The sequence below is a fragment of the Dama dama genome, chromosome 12, assembly GCF_033118175.1.
Source record: "Dama dama isolate Ldn47 chromosome 12, ASM3311817v1, whole genome shotgun sequence".
Taxonomy (NCBI): Eukaryota; Metazoa; Chordata; class Mammalia; order Artiodactyla; family Cervidae; genus Dama; species Dama dama.
In genome coordinates, this window is record NC_083692.1 from 11,652,610 (window position 1) to 11,673,048 (window position 20,439).

Genomic DNA, 20,439 nt, shown 5'->3' on the forward strand with positions numbered 1-20,439 from the left:
CTGCAGTGTTTGTAAAAATTAAACAAACAAGAAAAAACCCCACAAGGTTTGACATTTGACGAAGTACAGCAAACATGAGGCAGACTCTTGGGAAAGAGAGAGTGGCACTAACTCTGAGAACAGAAACCATCTCCCAGCTCGGTTTACTATCAGTGTGACCTTCCTGGTCTCTTTTCTTCATTAGCATCATTTTGTCCAGGAAAATAACTTTATTGTTCATTGTGGGAACTTCTTGAAAGACCCATCAACACTTCAACAGTTAGACACCCTCACCTCATCTTCCCATTGTGCCCACTAATCCTAAATTATCATGTCATGATCTTCATTCAACCAAGAGCCTGCAGAGAAAGACCCACTTTAAACCAGACTGTTTAAATTTTGTTCTGACTTGAAACTAAACGTCCTGTATCCCCGATACTCCCTCTGTGCTGGGTAAACTGGGACTGCGGGCTCCCCTTCTGCACAGTCTCCTAGCCATCCCCCGCTGGGCCCCTCTAAGACCATCAGACTCTGCTGAGTCAAGGTGCTCTGCGTGGGGAGCAATAAACGCCTTGCCAGAGCTTTCCATTTGGCGGGAGGGGTTGAACTGCTGTCAGTCAAATGCAAACTAGTTAGAAGAGTTTGAAAACTCTCTGAGTGTGGTTTGCAGTCTGGAAAACCACTCCATGAGTGACTATTGTTGAACAAGCAAATTTGAGTGAGTATCCCAAGAGAATGTCACAATGACCGAGTGTAGCCCAGCTGAATCCACTTTAGAAGCGGAGCGAGAATTAAGGGAAAATAAACACCGCTGTTGGCTATAGCTGATTAAATGAGGCTGGCAACCAACATGGAGGCTGCAAGAGAAGAAAGAGGTGGGAGAAGCCTCAAGGAGGGGGAGACACAAAAGAGGAGATGGGCTTCTCAGTAAGAGTGAAAAAGAGAAAGGAAAGATGGACAAGAGATATCAAAAGAAAACACCGGGCAAAAGAAGCCGCTTTCTGAGGTAAGTTAATACTTCCTCACAAATGACTTTTTAAAAATTTCTGCTGAGGGAAAGATAGACATTGTATGAAATCATTTATATATGAAATCTAAAAATGCCAAACTCAGAGCGGGGCTGCGATGGGGCTGTGGGCAGGGGGCTGGGGAGATACTGGCTAAAGTGTACAAGCTTCCAGCTATAATACTGGCAAATTCTGAGAATCCAATGTACAGCAGGATGATTGTAGCTAATAATACTGTATTATATCATTGAAAGTTGCTACTAGAGATCTTAAATGTTCTCGAAAAGAAATGGTCATGATGTAATGCGGCGGAGGTGTTCATTCATGCTGTGGTGGGAATCATTTTGCAATATGTGAGTATATCAAATCAACACATTGTATACCTTAAACTTCCACAATGTTATACGTCAATTATACCTCAATAAAGCTAGAAAAAAATAAAACCTCAGCTAAAGCAAGGAAGGGGTGTGGGGTGTGGAGTGCCAGTAGTTTAGCTAAATGAAGACAGATGTCAGAAGCGAATGCAGCTGGTATAACTTTTCAAAAAAAAAAAAATAATAATAATAAGGGAAGTGTAGAGATAAGTACCAGAAGCATGTGATAAGAGAAGAAGGGTGAAATAGGAGTACAAATCTGAGTGAGTCCCAAGAACGCCTGTGAGGGTGAATTTGAATCTGCAATTATGGCCCAAGCATGCAGAAGGCTAGCTATGCTTCCAGGAAGCTGGGGAACGAAGAGGAAGGCAATCTACATGTAACTGCAGCGCAGTGGGATACCACAGCCCTGCAGCGTGAGTGTGAACGACTGAAGATGTCAGTGCCTCTGGACCAACAGCCTGGATCCCTGCGTGACTGCAGGGAGGAGGGCCGCCCTGCTGCCTGCTCCCCACCCGGTACTGTCCCTGAGCAAGAAGTACCCCTCAGTTACCGCAGGGGTTTACACAGCTTTAATTTTGTCTATTTCCTACAGTAATTAGCCTACCCAAACTCATACAATAAGCATGCATAAAATTGTTAAAATACAGAGCAAACAGTCGTGGTCATCTCTGGGAGGTGTTAGGCTAGGACTTTGTGACTTTCACTCTTTATTTTATCTTGTTCAACTGAAGAAAAAATATAATAAAAGGCATGCAAAAAAGAAAAAAAAAAAAACACCCCAAATTTTAAAAGAGCAAAACAAAGCAATATATATTCCTATAAAAAATTTTAATATGCAGTGCCAAATAGTCTGCTTAAATCTTCAATTATACTCTTTTACAGAAAGGGGTAATTTAGCTGCGTCGGGGAAATGTTTGAGGATCTTGAAGCTTATTGATTAGAACAAGGGCCTACTGTAGAGCAGGGAAGTCTGTTCAGTGTTACCTGGCAGCCTGGATGGGAGGGGCCTTTGGAGGAGAATGGATACATGTATATGTGTGGCTGAGTCCCTTTGCTTTTCACCTGAAACTATCACAACATGGTTGGTTAATCGGCTATACTCCTATACAAAATAAAAAGTTAAAAAAAGAAAAGAAAAACCTAGTGTTGGAAGATTAAAAGGCAAAAAGACATTGGGTATACTTATTACTCAGAAAGTTTCTACCAGTGAGGGAATAGAAGACATAAGTGAAGCAGGTAACATCATCCTTATTTTGCAGACGAAAACGATGGAGACGCGTAGAAAGATTAAGTGACTGATCTCCTGTCACACAGTTAGAGGCAATTCGGGGCCTTAAAATAGGAATTCTAACTCCAAATACAGCTCTTTCTTTTTCCTTTTTTTTTAAAAATGATGTTTATAAGAAATCATCAACCAGACCTTAAAATAATATAAATGCTCATTAAGAATTAATTTTCTTTCATTGGATTTCAAATAAAATGGACATTTAGATGAAAAGTCTAACATTATGCTCAGTATGCAGCATTTTCACAAGATAGCAGATTAATAATCTAGCATTAGGTTAGGTTCATTTAACCATATATCTAGGGCTTCCCTGGTGGCTCAGCGGTAAAGAATCTGCCTGTCAATGCAGAAGATGTGGGTTTGATTCCTGGGTCAGGAAGATCCCCTGGAGAAGAAAATGGCAAACCACTCCAGTATTCTTGCCTGGGAAATCCCCCGGACAGAGGCGCCTGGTTGCGTGGGGTTGCAGGAGTTGGAAACTACCACCAATCATATGTCTAGATTCTGGGGTTTTATTTTCTTCTTCTTCTGAGAAATATTTGTTAATTCTCACTAAGAGCCAAAACAGAGAAGTTGGCGTCATGGCAGGTACTTAGTACACAGTCCAAACCCAAAGAACAAGGGAAATCTGCAAGGTGAGAGAAGGGAGTTCTCAGGTTGGGGGCGGGGAGCAGCCAAAGAGGGGGAAAGGAAGGCTTAAACCCTCCTATGAAGGAACTTTTTCCAACTACTGATATTCTTCCATTGTCCTATCCCCGCTCCCTACCTTGATTATTCACTAGGTATTAGTTACCAGCATTTGACTGTGATCCTCAGCCTTAGAGATATTTACCCGCACCCTAAACATCTCCAGTCCATGAATGAAAAGCAGGCCAAGCTGGGAAAGAATTGAGGGCAACAATAAAGTCGAGTTGGCATTTCACTTGCAGAGTTAGATGTGGCCAAGGGTAATAGGAAAGCTTCAGACTCTCACTCAGCATGGAGACTGAGCTAAAGAAACTTAGGAGAAGCTGCTACAGTCAGCAGGGCTGGACTTGAAAGAAATTTAAATACAATGAGAGTCCCTTGAACAGCAAGGAGATCCAACCAGTCCATCCTAAAGGAGATCAACCCTGAATATTCATTGGAAGGACAGATGCTGAAGCTGAAGCTCCAATACTTTGTCCACCTGATGTGAAGAGCTGACTCATTGGAAAAAACCTTGATGCTGGGAAAGATTGAGGCGGGAGGAGAAGGGGACGACAGAGGATGAGATGGTTGGATGGCATCACTGACTCAATGGACATGAGTTTGAGTAAGCTCCGGGCGATGGTGAAGGACAGGGAGGCCTGGAGTGCTGCAGTCCATGGAGTCACAAAGAGTAGGGCATGCCTTAGTGACTGAACAATATGTAAGATTGTGTTGTTTAAAACAAGAGACTGAATGAGAATATTGGCCAAAAACCTATTTCTTAGCCAGTCCCAGATCCTTATCAACTTTTACTTAAATTTGATACTCAGGGTTTTTTGTTTGTTTGTTTTTGTAGTCTGCTTTTAAGTGGCAGTGGGTTTGGAAAAAATTGAAGGCAAGCCTCTCTGACTAAATTTGCTCTCTCTAGTTATTAGAGTGTGGAGAGATTCATTAAAATTAAATAATTACTGGACATTATCAGGGCAACTTTACTGTGTGCTTTGAGAGGTATTAGGAAGTAGTAAGTAATTAACTACTTTAAAAACAAGATGTGAATATATTGGCAGAGCCAGAATTTTGTTAAATACTTTAAAGGCTGTACTCTACTGATGCAAAAATGGGGACTAAGAATTAGGTAAATTAATTTCAAAGTAACATTTTGTGATAAGCATTTATTAATATTTCCCTAGCCCTAAGATACTGCCTAAACCTCTGGTCATTTTCCCAACCCCTCATATGTTGTTTACAATTCAGAAAGTACTTCAAGAGGAAAACGATCGAGTGCTATGTTGGGGATCTCCTTCTCTCCCCTTAAGTTCTTACTCCCTTCATAACATTCAAATCCCTTTAAACAGCTTTTTTTTTCTAGTTCCTTTAGTTGCTTTCAGACTGATGGTTGATCTAATAATGTATGCTAGCCTAACATAGCTGGAGACGACTTTCTGGGCCTCAATATTCTTTTTTTCCCCCAGATTTCATGTTTGTTTATTTATATTTATTGGGATATAGCTGCTTTACAATGTCGTGTTAGTTTCTGCTACAGAAGACAGTGGATCGGCTCTGTGCATACATACATCCCCTCCCTCTTGGACGCCTTCCCACCCTCCCCACCCCACCCCACCCCACCCCACCCCTCTGGGTCAACACAGAGCTCCGGGCTGAGCTCCCTGGGAAGCTTCCCACTAGCCATATTACTCAGCCATATGAAGGAAAGAAGGTGAGCCTCAGAGTTCTCGAAGGAAGCAGACTGTCGTGTGCAGGGAAAGAATGTTTGAGGCAGATACTTACGATGTAAAGATTCTGGCCCTCTTCCTTAGTAACTGTGTGACCTAGGATAACGTGTTTAGCTTCTCTACATTTATGTTTTTCTGAAGTAAATGATACAAATGATAATCTCTACTTCACAGGGTTTTTGAAGGTTAAAAAATCCATAAATGTACAGCATAATGTCTAGAACATTATTTATAGATGATAAGTATTTTTGTTCTTCATCAAGAAAAGAGTTAATATTTCATAATACAGGGCTGCTTAAAAGAATATAATGTGATTGTGTATATACAACTTTTTATAGCTTGTAAGGTGCCACAGAAATAAAAATAGTGTGAAGTGTATTGATTGATGTTGTGTGGTAGTGTGTGTGCATGCTCAGTCGCTCAGTCCTGTCCGACTCTTTTGTGACCCCATGGACTGTAGTCTGCCAGGGTCCTCGTCCATGGAGTTTTCCAGGCAAGAATACTGGAGTGGGTTGTCGTTTCGTCCTCTAAGGGATCTTTCTGAGCCAGGGATCCAACCTGAGTCTACAACACAGCAATAATAGAAATGACAATTCAAGAGGAGGACTTCTGCCATGGAAGTGAAAATTAGGATGAATTAACATAAACTGAGAGTGAAAACAAGTTAAGAATTTAATCATTAACAGAAATTCTGATCCATGTTCTATAAACCAGCTCTTATGTTCTAGAAACCAGCTCTTATAATCTGGATCCCCAAAATTATCAATCAAAAAGGGGCCGTGGATGAATGTAGCTCCTCAGTTTAATGAAATCTTTTGTGTCTTAGCAAAGACTTCAATGGAGAGAAACACTTGAGAATTGGTAGTGGAATCTTTTGAGGTTTTACTTAACACCTGATGCAAAGAACTGCCTCCTTGGAAAAGACCCTGATACTGGGAATGATTGAAGGCAGGAAGAGAAGTGGGTGACAAAGGGTAAGATGGTTAGATGTCATCACTGACTCAATGGACATGAGTTTGAACAAAGTGAGGGAGATGGTAAAGGACAGGGAAGCCTGGCGTGCTGCAGTCCATGGGGTTGCAAAGAGTTGGACATGACTTAGTGACTAAACAACAACAATTTGGATTTTCAGAGACAAATGACTGGTATGTAGAAATACAAAGTTCCTAACTAAAAAAATAAAAAGACAACCCCAAAAAAGTGGCTGCAGCCTGGATTTAGCTGCACTTCCCGTTGTACTTACATGTGAGTCACTTTACTTAAATTGTAGAAGGAATGTGATTCCAGTTGCTGCAGAGTTGCATCTATTGACAAGTAGCTGAACGTCACAAAAATAAAAGACAAAGTAGAAAGTTAGTAAGGTCGTGAACTGTAAACATACCATTAATTCTGATGTAACTGCTTTGTCAGGGGCATCCCAGGTCATGAAACACGTACAACCCTCATGATTTCGCCCTAATTATGTTAAAAGTAGTCATGACTACATTTTTTAGATCCTGTTTTATCTGAAAGTTTCCCAGTTCATTGGTCTTACTCATTTTTCAGGTTTCATTGAACCGATACTTCCTTTAGAAGCTTTCCCGAAATTTCCTGATTAGGTCAAATTTCTCATAGGATAGCCTCATGGCACCACAGACTTCTACTTCCCACTAATTATCACAGTGAAACTTTTGCAAGGGCTTGGATGATGTTTGATTTATGTTGTCTCATTAGACAGCCAGTTCTCTGAAATGGAGAACTGAGTCTGTTTCTGATGGACACTGAATGTTGAGTACCTTTCATATTGCTTGTCTTGTAGTAGACTTCCAACAAATATGTAATTAAGTGAATGAATGAGTAAATGAATGAATAGGCGAGTTACTCAAAATAGCAGAAAGTGAAAGATGGCAGAATAGAATACACAAATGAATAAGAAGCATCTTTAATGGAGTACCTAATGCATGAGAGTAGAGATGTAGTTTCAAAGATGAAGAGAAAGCCACCATTCTCTATTGGAGCGTTCCATGCAGTGGTGGCTGTATACTCTCTCAAGACTTTGCTTTTTTATTTTTATGAGGCTGAAAACTCAAGGTTTGTTTTGAACTTTGTAAATGAAAGGCAACACAAATAAAGTTCTAAGTACTTAAAAAAAAAAAAAAGAAACATAAATACAACTCATGAAGAATACAGAAGGGATGATGTTTCAAATAGTCTCCTTAAAGTCCATTCTGTAATAAGAATGACTAATGCAGCCAAAATCAAGGACTGCGTGTTCCTGAGAGGCATTTCTATGACATCTGGGGAAATTAATGATTAATAGATGGTGTCCACCTGTATGTGGAGCCAAGTTTCTCAACCTTGGTCACACAACTGAACTGTCTGGGAGGCTTTTGAAACATGTCTTAAGACTCCGTCTAGAATAATTAATTCAGAGTTATAAGGGATGGTCAAACACTTTTATTTTTAAAAAGCTTCCCAGATGACTTAAGGTGTGTGTGTGTGTGTGAGTGCTCAGTCGTGTATGAATCTCTACGACACTATGGGCTGTGGCCCAACAGGCTCCTCTGTCCATGGGATTCTCCAGGCAAGAACACTGGGGTGGGGTGCCATGCCCTCCTCCAGGAGATCTTTCCGACCTAGGGATCGAACCCACGTCTCCTGCATCTCCTGCATTGGCAGGCGGTTTCTTTACCACTGTGCCACCTGGGAAGCACCTCCAAGGTGCAAGGCAAGGTTAAAAACCTGTGGCGTATAGTTTGAGTTGAATCTGCCAGTAACATGTTTTCATTAATGCAATGCTTGTAAGAGGAGTGCTGACCGCTCCACCTGCGTTTCTATCACTGGTGTTGTGAGTATTCTGAGGGTCCTGTGCTTTCTGTTTCGAATTATCTACTCTCCAACCAGTAATCCTTTGATTTGTCGGGTCTCCCAAGCCATTGCCACTTGTGGATAACATTACATAAATTATTTTGATCCAAATATCACATCTCTAACAGAGAGGAAACCATTGAGGATGTCGAAAATAATTTATTGTGTAGACATTATGGGGATTTAAGGTGGGTGAGGCTGAGCAGTCTGAGGGACAAGGTTAGTTATGAAGGTGGCAAGCTTGTTTTCCTCACTTTGCATCCTATCCATTGCTCCAGTATTTCTCCTGAATTTCTTAGTTTAGGAGGGGCAAAGCTTTCTTAAGGTTTTAGTCATTCAGCACGTGTCATAATAAATGAAGTTCCAATTTCTCCAACTGAATGATACCTCCGTAGAGGGCTGTCATAGCTTCGTTGCAAAGACAACACATAAGAACCATTTATTCAGTGGGATAAAAGCAATGATTCCCTATTGCTTATCCTATTTTTATAATCAGGAAAAATCAGATCCACTTCTTCCTCAAATTTCTTCTTAGCATGTAAGTTGTATGTAATCACTAGGGTAACCATATCATCTATCATCCAAAATAGGGTATTTTTGTGAGTTAAAACAGGGTACTATTAATAATTATGTCAGAATAATAGGTGGGAAAGTACGCTGTCCCAGACAAACCTCCCTGCTGATCTCTCTCCTCTCCCGAGATGAGACAGCTTCCTATTTTGTGCTCTATGCTTAGTTGCTCAGTCGTGTCTGACTCTTGCAATCCCATAGACTGTAGTCTGCCAGGCTCCTCTGTTCATGGGATTTTTTATGTATGTGTGTATGCTTTCATTCAACAAATATATATTGAACATTTACTTTATACATTAGTAAATGGGCATTGACCAATCAGACCTGCTCCTGAGCTTCCAGGAACTCACAGTAGTGAGAGATACAGACTGGTAAAAGGGATTAACATGTGGAGTGATAAATTCTCTGATGGGATAAATTCTCTGATGGGAATCTGGACTAGAGAATCTCAGCACAGACTCCCTGGAGGAATCTTCCTCAGGACCTTCACATCTGCCTGGACATCCTGAACATCTCAGTTAACCTTCCTTCTTTTATTGTCCATCATTTTATTTTAAACCTTCTCAAATTTCTAACCCTGCCCATTCTACCCTCAGTATTAGTAGATAATCTTTTTTAATAATTTGTAGAAAAGATTGAAACCTTGAGATGAGAATTTCTGGAATTCCCCTCCAAGAAGCCTATTAATTTACCTGCCTCTGCCCCACCTCATACTACTACTTCCTTGTTTCAGTACCAAAGAGGCCCATCTTCCTGCAGGTCAGCCCCTCTATTTGGATGCCATTTGCTCCTGCCTCCTAAAGGACCTCATACTGTTAAAATTGTTCTTTCTTCAGTTTTTTTAGCCTCTCCTTCTCTCTGATGCCTTTCCCTGGTCCATGTTACGTCTACCTGTTTACAACTCTCAAGTTTCAATCTCTACCCAAATCTCTCCCCAGTGCCTCGACATACCCGGGATTTCCATATCTCCTTAGTCTACCTTGATACCCAAATCCCCTCCTGAACTAATATATTTATTTATTATGTTTTTGATTCCTGAATTAGTATATTCATTCATTATGTTTTTGCTTCCTGAATTAATATATTTATTTATTATTCTTTTGCTTCCTTGTCTATTTCTTTTCATTTGAATGTAAACTCCACAGGCGCACGGTTGATTGTCCATTTGTTCCCTGAGGCATCCCAGTCACTTAGACCAGCAATTGATACATACCAGGGAATGAATAAATATTTCTTGAATGAACTGATGAAAACTGATATCCTGATGTCTACTAGATATAGCTGCTTGCTGCCTCCAAGGCACCTCCAATGCCCTGTGCCCCAAATTGAATTCCTAACGTATCCCCTGCCTCTCCATCGCAGATGCACAGAAAACTTCTCTGCCTTGGCACACGTGCTTGTCAACCACACAGAGGTCCTAGTCAGAAACAGCAGTGAAATTCTCCATCTCCCTCCACCTCCAAGTCAACCAACTTTTGTTCTCTTCTCCCTTATTTTTGAAACCTGGCCACTTTTGTTTTAATTACCGCTCAAGCCACCCCCGTTCAGCCTGTCATCCCCATTCCGTTTGCCACCCGTCACCCCGGGGCACTGAGTCAGCCTCCTCACTAGCTTCCTGCCTCCAGTTTCCTCCACTTCCACCCATTTTCCACAGCACAGACCGGGTATGTTTCTAAAGCATCTGATCTGTCACTTCCCTGCATATAGTCAACCTGTGGCCTAGTCCTTAGGGGAGATTTCAAACTCCTTCAAAAGATTCACAAAGCCCTGTCCTCACTTACCTCCCAGTTTTATTCTTCTCCACTGTTCCCACTTTGAGACTAAGCTCCAGCTTCCACAAACTTATTTTTCATTTCATTGACAGCCATTTTTTCTTCTGCTTCGACTTATCTTTTCCTCATTTGTTTTTGTTTCTTTCCCCAGACAATATAGATTGCAAATTAGGCACCATTTCCTCCAGGAAGCCTACCCTGACCACACCCCCTATCCAGGTAACAGACTTCTCACATGAGTTCCTAGGTCACCCTAGAACTGACTCCATCATGGCACTTATCACTCTCTTAGGAAGGAAACTGGAGGTTCCATGAGTATCGTCAACTATTGTATGTGACACATCTACCAAAGCGCCAGGCACAAAGTAGGGCTCTAATTATTCATTGAATGAATGAATGAATATAGCCAAGTAGAGACACTAAGGGCTTCCCTGGTAGCTCAGCTGGTAAAGAATCTGCCTGCAATGCAGGAGACCCTGGTTCAATTGCTGGGTTGGGAAGATCTGCAGGAGAAGGGATAGTCTACCCACTTCAATATTCTTGGGCTTCCCTTGTGGCTCAGATGGTAAAAAAATCCATGTGTCAATGTAGACTCACCAATTTTAACAACTGTACCAGCCTGGTGGGGGAGGCTGATACCGTGGGAGAGTGCGCGGCAGGGGGCAGAGAGAACACGGCAACTTTTGTACCTTCCCCTCAGAGTTGGTGTGAACTTAAAACTGCTCTAAAGTGTATTTAAACAAGGAAAGAAAGAAAGAAATCTATAAGTATAGCCCTGAACTGTAGGAACAAGTCAGAGCTAGAGATGGTCCTTTAAGAATTAGTTGTGTTAGGTAACAGTGAGGCCAAAGGCAAGAGAGTGTTCATTCAAGGGGCAGAGGTCACAGAGGAATTAGGACAAAATAAACAAAGAACTGGTGTGTAAGGATCTGAATGAAATAGGAAGCCAGGAAAGGAGACGGGGGGAGTAGTCAGGGTAAGATGTTAAAAAGAGGGAGGGAACAACAGCACGGAAACCGAAGACAAGAATTTGAAAGAAAGGAAGGGCGGGTAGGAAAACAAAACAAAACAAAACAAAAAAAACCTGCAGAGATGTTCAGCTGGGGTGGTTTCTCAATGTCAGCACTACTGACGTTCTGGTCTAGATCATGCTTGGTTGTGTGGGGGATATCCTACACCTTATGGGATGTTGAGCAGATCCTTCAACTCAGCGCTTACATACTGGTGGCACCCTTCCCTCCAGCTGTGACAATTAAAACCTCAACTGCCCCTGAAATGACTCACGAGACAATAAGTGGTCACGAACTGACTAATTTTAGCCAGAGACCACACAGGCTGCTCCTAGTGGCATTGTTGTTAGTCTGCCCGGATTATCTGTGCTGCTCGCCAGAATCAATGAATGAAAATAAAAACCTGGCTCATTTCATACACAGATACACTCGTCAATGCAACATGGAACCTCTTTTTCTCCTCACTCTTGAGTGCACAGCAGTTTGGTTTTCTATGATTAAGAATTATTTTTAGTTCTTTTTTTAAAGTGAGATGTCTGAAATCATTGACTACATTTATGAGAAAATGTTAACATTTGTACCAGTGGTGAAAAGAGAATCAAGAATTGGTAATGAGGATAGATAGAATACACACACACACACACACACACACACACACACACATATATATTTGTTTATAGGAAAGATTTCTGGTTAATGTTTTGCCATGTATCAAAATATATTGACATACACTAAGAATTAGTAAATTCTTAAGACCGAAGGTACTTAAATTTACTTTAGGTTTAAAAAAATCTTTTAGGGATTAGGGGGTGGAGATGCAGCAAAATCAAATAAGCACCTCGTACATAAACTTCATGTATACTGAAAATGTAGACATCATTGCCTTATGTAAGTGCAATATTTAACAGGTGTGTTTCTTGATAGAACCCTGTTAGAAAACTACATGTCACAATTGCAAACATCTTTTTATATTAGAAAAATGTGACTTACATCCTGGAGATATTGGGCAGATTTGAAAACGCATGACTGGGAATGGTTTTCAGATGAGTCTCTATAAACTTCCTATAAAAAAAGTCACACAGAGTTCAAATCATTAGATTTTTCTAGTAACCCACCCTAATTATACAGAACATGTTATTAGAAGCATGACAGTCATTACAATATATATTTTATCATATATCATCAATAAAAATAATACTCGATGAAAAGCAAAGAATTTTCCCCCCAACAAAACAAGAATTAAGAGTGAGATTCAAATGCAGAAAACAAATCTTCAAACATTGTCTTCAAATTTGCAGTAAACTGGTATGCCTTGTATAACATCATATTCAACCTGTTAACAGAAGGGCAACATAATATATTCATAAGTTTATTAGGACTACTGAATTCTTTGTCAATAAAAATATCTTGAAATGCCACCAGAGCATTATTAAGATTGTACTAAGAGGATTTAAAATAGTCGTATGATTATAACCTTTTTGCCCAACCAAAGGTTTATTCAGTCTTTACCTTGATCTTATCATGAACTTGCTGCAATTTGGAAATAAGTGACTGACAAAGAGCTAATATTTCACAGGATCATGGCATCTTAGTTGCATATGCAAACTACTGGCTGTGGCTTTTCTTCCTGTTTGATTTTTGATACATTTCAGAAGATTGAGACTGTTTTTCTTATGCAAAGAGACATCTTGATGCATTCTAGTATGTCTCTCCACGTGGATCCTCCATTGTTTACTCCCTTTCTTTGTTGTGGGGCTTCCCTAGTAGCTCAGCTGGTAAAGAATCTGCCTGCAATGCAGGAGACCTGGGTTCGATCCCTGGGTTGGGAAGATCCCCTGGAGAAGGGAAAGGCTACCCACTCCAGTCTTCTGGCCTGGAGAATTCCATGGACTGTATAGGGCAGTCCATGGGGTCACAAAGAGTCAGACACGACTGAATGACTTTCACTTCACTTTTTCTTTGTTATAGCAACCACTTGAATAGAATTCTGTATGGAAAAAGATAAACCTACTGTCCTAAATCACTTTCCAAAAAGCCAATGCCTCACCATGACTATCATCTTCTTCATGGGTTTCTTTTTGCCATTTACATGTTGGTAATTATATATTGTCCATTAACTAGCTTTTTAAAAGCTATTAGACTGAAATTGTGTATTTTTCCTTCTAGGCTGCAGGATGATTTCTCAATCCTTGATTTCTTTTATCTCTGTACTCTTTGAACTACTAATTTTTGCAGTGATTAAAATGTATTTAGAAATTCTGGTGTCTGGTTCTGTCTGACTGGAGCCTGGAAGTCCCCTACCTCCCTCCTAACAATAAATAAAAAGCTACACAGACAGAAAAATTTCTCTCTTCTTAGATCTGTGGGGGAGGGGAAGATAGGACAAACCACAGTCCTCAGGACAGGAGAGACAGACAGGAGTCCCCACTTCTCAGAGCAGAGACTCATGAGTAAAAACTAAAGGGGGTTGGGGGGACCAGCGCCAGGGTACAGAATCAGGAAAACCCGAGCTGTGACTGACAAATTGCCAGCACTCAGTGCACACAACTCTGAAAGCTGAAAACTCCAGGACAACCTAGTTATAGGTAGACCTCCACTGTTTTGTGAGATTTGCCTCCAGGAGTTCCAGCAAATATTAAGGAAAAAATCCCTTTGTGCTTCTGTCAGAGGAAGGGGAAAAGGAAGCACTTAGAAATACAGTTGACCCTTGAACACTAAAGGGGACGGTTAGGGGCATCAACCGTTATGCTTTAAAACATCCACATATAACTTTATTGCTGGCCTTCAGTATGTGTGTTTCTGCACCCGCAGGTTCAACCAACCGTTGCTGGATCATGTAGGATTGTCGTATTTACTACAGAAGAAAACCCACGAATGGGTGGACCCAGGCAGTTCAAAGCCATGCTGTTCAAGAGTCAACTGTATATCAGGGCACTCTGTTCTTAACAAAGCCTGCCCTCAGGGGAAGCTAGTTATCTACAGCCTGTAGAAGGGAAATACCCAACTCAGCTCACTCTGGCTTATTCTGCCCTGCTGAGGGGGAGAGAAAATACTGAGAAGTAGGAAATTCATGGTCCAGAGGCACAGGCTTAGCAAAAGACCTAATCACAGGGCTACAGAATGCGTTCCCTCCCCTGACCTCACCACCACCTTACTGACCTATTTATAGCCATTCTTTTTATCCAGTATGTCCTATCAAGAAGTATATCTGTAACTTGCCTAATCAAATCTTCAGTAAGGCCAAATTAATTTCTAAAAGGACCTATTAACTTGGGGGCAGAGAGAGGTGATGTGAATAACAACAGTAGAATGTCAGCCTTTTGCAACGTTGGTGATTGAGCATCAAGTGCAATGTGTCTTCATATGAGTCCAGCAATTCAGGGCCCATAAATTACCTGCACCCACTCACAGCTCTCCTAATTGCACTCTCTTAACTGGATTGATTAAAAGCCTGTTGGTCCAGATCCAAGATTCTAAAGTTAAAAAGAAATGAGAATAAAAGTCATTGCGACTAAAATCTCCTAGTCAAATTGGGCCATGCCTAAGGAAAACAAAAAGATAAGATACACACCTGATGGGTATCACCTGAAGAGAGCCAGTTTCTTGACCTCAAAGACAGTCTTACTTATAGAGCATGTCCTAAGGCGTGGATCTTGAGGGCAAGCTTATCTAAGATTGCACATCCTGCTTGTAGGTCATATGGACCTAATTTGTAACTTTCATTGGCAAATATTCTGTCTCCAAAAGTAAAGAACCTATATTTGATTTTAAAAAATTTAAAAGCCCACCAGATGGACTTTGCTGGTGGTCCCATAACTAACAGTCCATGCTCCCAATGCAGGGGACCTGGGTTCGATTCCTTGTCAGAGAACTAGATCCCATGTGTGGCAATTAAGAGCTCACATGTTGTAACTAAAGAATCCACAGGTTGCAGCAGAGATTGAAGATCTCCCATGTGCCACAGCTAAGACTCTGCACAGGCAAATAAATAAATATTGAAAAAGAAAATTAGAGTAACAATGGTTCTAAGTTTAACTTGGAACAGAAATAGCATTTAGATGCAGTTTAAAAGCCTGTGGCTTAAAGGTTCAAATAATGTTTATGTTCTTTCCTAATATATGAATTCCTAAAATCTGTAATACATGTTTCTGGGATTCTCTCTCTTTCACACATGTAAACACACACTTTAAGCCACAACTACTGAGTTCATTGCAGTTGATGGAGTTCGGAATATACTATCCCAAAACACATTGTGTTGGCATATTGAATATTTTAAGCTGGGGGAATATGAGAAGCAGGGTGTAGGAAGGATTTTGTAACCCCCTCTATTGCTTCACCCTCTGAAGCAAGTCATAAGACCCTCTTGTGAGAGGTGCCTTCCCAATGCCCAGAGATAAGCACAGTCTTACCGGGAAGACGGGGGATGCTGGGGGATTTGAATGAACAGACCTTGCAGGATTCCCATAGTTTACTAGTCTTAGCTCATGCCCCTCCATCCTATCACATTTTCCCACCACTCTTCATCAAACAGTGGAACGCTAGCCTATGATCACTCAGGTTTAATCACTTCTTCAAGTCTCCATTTCTTCATAAAGCTCCCATGCTGTGTAAAACTCATTTTAAACACACCTCTATGCTTTTCTCTTGTTACTCTGTCTTTGGTTACAAAGACCTAGCTGAGAACCCAGAAGACTAGAAGGAAAATAATTTTTTTTTTTCTTCACCTAAAGAGTAGAATATGCTTTAAAAGACAAAATTTTTGAAATGTTCACAAAACAAGATATTCTTCTTGGCCAAATTTCTCACCAAAGAAAGCCACTCATATGAATATAATTATAAGAATTTTGTATCTCAGTGCAACTGTCTTACTAATGATACAATATGCATGGTGAAAGTGAAAGTAGCTCAGTCGTGTCCGACTCTTTGAGACCCACGGACTATAGAATCCATGGAATTTTCTAGGCCACAGTATTGGAATGGGTAGCCTTTCCCTTCTCCAGGGGATCTTCCCAACCCAGGGACTGAATCCAGGTCTCCCACATTGCAGGCGGATTCTTAACCTGCTGAGCCACAAGTCCTAAGCAATAAGTCTTCACCTAAGATGAAAATGAATTCTCTATTTATTGGATGAACTTAGCTAATAACACGATGATTATAATGCAGAAGACTGGTTTCAATAATGTTAAATGAATTAGCAGAATGGTAGCTGATCGTATAAATTGTTGAATTTAATTTGCAGATTGTACATTTTACCTGGATATATTCATAATAGTGTGTACATGATCTGGAAAAAAAACTCATTAATGAGTTAAAAATATATTTATTATTATATTATATATATATAATTATATATTATATATATATATTTCCTTTTGGTATAAATTGTCTAGGTCTCCACTCTAAAATTCACCACATGTCTCTTTTTTCTTCCCCAGCTTTTAAAATGTTATTAGACTGATTTGCACAAAATCATATAGTAAAAATTTTCTCTCAAAGCATCTATTTCTCTTCTAATAAAGAGCAAAAATTATTGGCCAGGACATAACATCTAGCTAATTAAATACTGAAGATATCATATTTATTTACAGAGCCTTTGGTCCATTTTCCCCAATAGTTTTACTATGAACCTCCTGGAGAATAAGTTATTGTATTGATAATATGTGGGTGCCTTACTGACCTCTAGCTCACCCTAGATGTGTGAGCTTCAACCCTTAAGGAGGTTTGGTGGTGGTTTTATTAGGGAGTAATTTTCTAACTAGAGCTAACTGATATGTGTTTATCACCAACTTCTTTCTCTTTTTTGTCCCTTCACCTAAAGACATACAGCTGGATATTCTTCCCATTGTCTATATATTCAAAAGCAGAGCTTGATTCAAAGAATCTTATGACACTGTGATATGACCCCTTTAAAAGCAGATGGGAGAGGAAAAAAGCAAATGATTGTATTTGGCCAAAATATTTTACTTTCAGAATACATTTTAAATATTTTGGGAGAGAAAAATACATATCTAAGAATATATTCTTTAGACAAAAACATTAGAAAAGCTTCAAGGTGTTACACTATTGTCTAAAGGATCAGCATCAAAATAGCGTTTATTTTGCAAGAAAACACACCAAGTACTGAAGAGACTCTGCTTTTCTTTTCTTTTTTTTTTTTTCTTTTGATGGTTCAAAATAAGAAGACAATGATTATTCTCTCTAAAATGAAAAAAACTCAGAAAGCTTACTTTATACAAATAGTATCCATATTTACTATTAATGACTAAGGTATCACATATAAGTCTTTGGGGGAAAAAAGTTTACAGCTATCGTTTTGTACCCCAAAGGGAGTATGTACATTTAATAATTAAACAGGTTGGCTTTAGCATATGGAAATTACAAGAGAGAATAAATATTTAAGCTGATGATGTAATTTATTTTTCTAAGACTTATTTAACCAAGAATGATCAGTGAGAATGCGACTTGGCCAAATATTTCCTTTGTGCTTTACAAGATTTGCATTTCTCAAATATCTGCATCAGGAAGCTGTAATGCAGAAATAAAAATGCATGTGAAATGCCACTGATTGGCTTGCAGATTTTTTTTTCTGAATTGGATTCAGTTTTAAGTACTCTTGCAGTAGTGGGCAATGGAGGAGGGAAATCTGGTTAATGCTACCAAAGAGAGCGGATAGTTCTCTATGTTCCTACAAGAACAGTTTGTACAATTAGATTTTTCACAGTAATCTTAAACGATAGTAGGCTCATTTCACTGAAATGCTATCGACATGTAAATTCAGTTAACATTCCAGCATCTTGTGTTTTACGTTTCTGGACTCATACATACAGAGTTTGTGTGTAGATGTGTACATGTGGGTGTGGGTTTTTAATAAATGCTTCACGTTTCCCACTACACCTCTTACTTGATAAAGAATGTGAAGTATGAGCAGATGAGCCAGACTGAGTCTTCTGAGTTGAGAGTCCTTGCTGATCTTTGCCATGGCTGAGCTTGTGTGGTCCAGAAACACCAAACTTCCCACTTGGGTGTCACGTTTTTGGTCTCTTGGCAATCAGGCTGAGAATATTTTGTGACTCTGCACCAGAAGCTTGTTTGTTGAATATCATCATCTGCATTTCTTTCTTATTTTCCTTTTTTGGGGGGGTTATACCATGTGGCCTGTGGGATCTTAGTTCTCCAACACAGGGCTGAACCCCAGCCCTGCCAGTGAAAGTCAGAGTCCTAACCACTGGACTGCCAGGGAACTCCTTTGTCATCTGCATTTCAACGGCTCTTTTTTATTTTCTTTAATTAAAAAATTTTTAGGAGAAAGAGTATCTTTTATTCAGAATTATATTAATTCTGTTTTTAACAGCTTTGTGGAGATATAATTGACATATAAGGGCTTCCCAGGTGGTGCTAATGGTAAAGAACACTTATTCCAATGCAGGAGACATAGGAGAGGTGGGTTCCATCCCTGGGTTGAGAAGATCCCCTGGAGGAGGGCAGAGCAACCCACTCCAGTATTCTTGCCTGGAGAATCCCATGGACAGAGGAGCCTGGCGGGCTATGGTCCATGGGGTCGCAAAGAGTCAGACATGACCGCAGCAACTTAGCATGCACGCATGCACAACTGACATACAATGAAACTATATGCAGTTAAGGTATATAGTTTGGTGAGTTTAGACATGTGCACCCATGTGGATTTCATGCACCCGTGGAACCACAATAATAAAGGTAATAGACAGATCTGTCACCTTTGAAGGTTTTCCTCTGTCCCCCTTTTTAGATTGTTTTTTCTTTGTTACATGTTTGTGTGTATGCTAAGAACACTTAACATGTGATCAACCTGCTAAACAAACCTTTAGTTAGCAATACATTATTGTTAACCACAGGCACTATATTGTATAGTAGATCCTCTGAAAACTCATTTTTATTAAAATATCTGGACTTTCCTGGTGGTCCAGTGGTTAAGAATCCGCTTTCCAATGCAGGAGATGAGGGTTCGATCCCTGATCAGGGAATTAAGATTCCACAATTGCCCCTTAGCTGTGGGGCAACTAAGCCCACGCGCCAGAAGTACAGAGCCTACATGCACTAGAGCCTGCACACCACAACTGATGTAGTTGTGAAGACCTGATGCAGCCATATAAAGAAACAAATGTATAAAATATCTGTTTTCAATCAACTGATAATTTTTTGAGGTGTGCCAAGTGTGACCATAAAAGGTACTGGAAAGTACAAAAAGTAGAATTGGTGCAAATAATCCAAATCCTTACATATTGTGAACTTTTAGGCTATAAACTGGACAACATCAGATATAACATTTATCATTTGCCCATTGTTTTTTACTTTGCTGAGAAGAAATTGTCATTGGTGAATGTGTTTTACTACTATGAAAAGGTTTTTGTTTTTGTTTTTTTACTTTGTGATGAGTTGTGAGAGAGTGAAGCAAGCACAGGGGTCAAAATCAGGGATGCAGACCCAGAAGGATGGTGCAGTTGAGATTCCTTATATAGAGACTGTATTTTTAAGTATGAAAACTTTAATCTGTACCGTGTTGTGTCTTCTGTTTGTGGTGGTAGGTTGGGATTTCAGTCAGTGTTGATGGTGCATTATTAACAAATAGTATAAAAACACCAGGGGATGCCTACAACACAAGGCGTGAAACTCCAACACCCAGATTCCAAAGGCACTTGTGAGCCATCATTTTGTGATAGTTTCCATTGGGGCTTTAGTTTTTGTGATCTGAGACTTAGAACCCAAACAATGGCCTGACAGATCTGGCTTATGGAAATTATTGAGCTTACATCATCTGAGAGAGAGTTTTCTATTCATAATGCTTGTTTTCCAGATTTAAAAATACATATTTAATTTGGTTTTATTTCATTATTTGGGATACTTTTGTACTGAAAAATTTTCAAAAGTATAATTTATGTTTAATAAGATGCATAAATCTTAAATGTCTACTTAGATACTTAAGGTATACTAGCTTGTCAATGAAAAAAATTAATCAATGTCTAAGAATGAAATGGAAGATTGTATTCGAGCCAGTATGAGGATTATAACCCAGGAGACGGTCTCTCAGAGAGCTTTGCCAACTGCTCTGCAGAGGTGAAGGGGGAGGCCAGTATACATATGGTTTTGGTGAAGAGTTACATGCAATCAAACACACATCTCAGTAGAAAGTTGCTGTTAGTCAGAAGGAAGGGAA

At 39.9% G+C, this 20,439-nt stretch overlaps 1 protein-coding gene across 2 annotated transcripts in view; it reads right to left on the bottom strand.

Annotated features, from left to right (window-relative positions):
• The window catches only part of TSHR (thyroid stimulating hormone receptor), a 151,684-nt gene that overhangs the window by 59,474 nt on the left and 71,771 nt on the right, over positions 1-20,439 (bottom strand). For both annotated transcript variants that reach the window (XM_061158339.1, XM_061158340.1), the window contains exons 2-3: positions 12,240-12,311; positions 6,294-6,368 (exon numbers count right to left, since the gene is read on the bottom strand). In XM_061158339.1, coding sequence (XP_061014322.1) covers positions 6,294-6,368; positions 12,240-12,311 — 147 coding nt within the window. The remainder of the gene's footprint in view (positions 1-6,293; positions 6,369-12,239; positions 12,312-20,439) is intronic.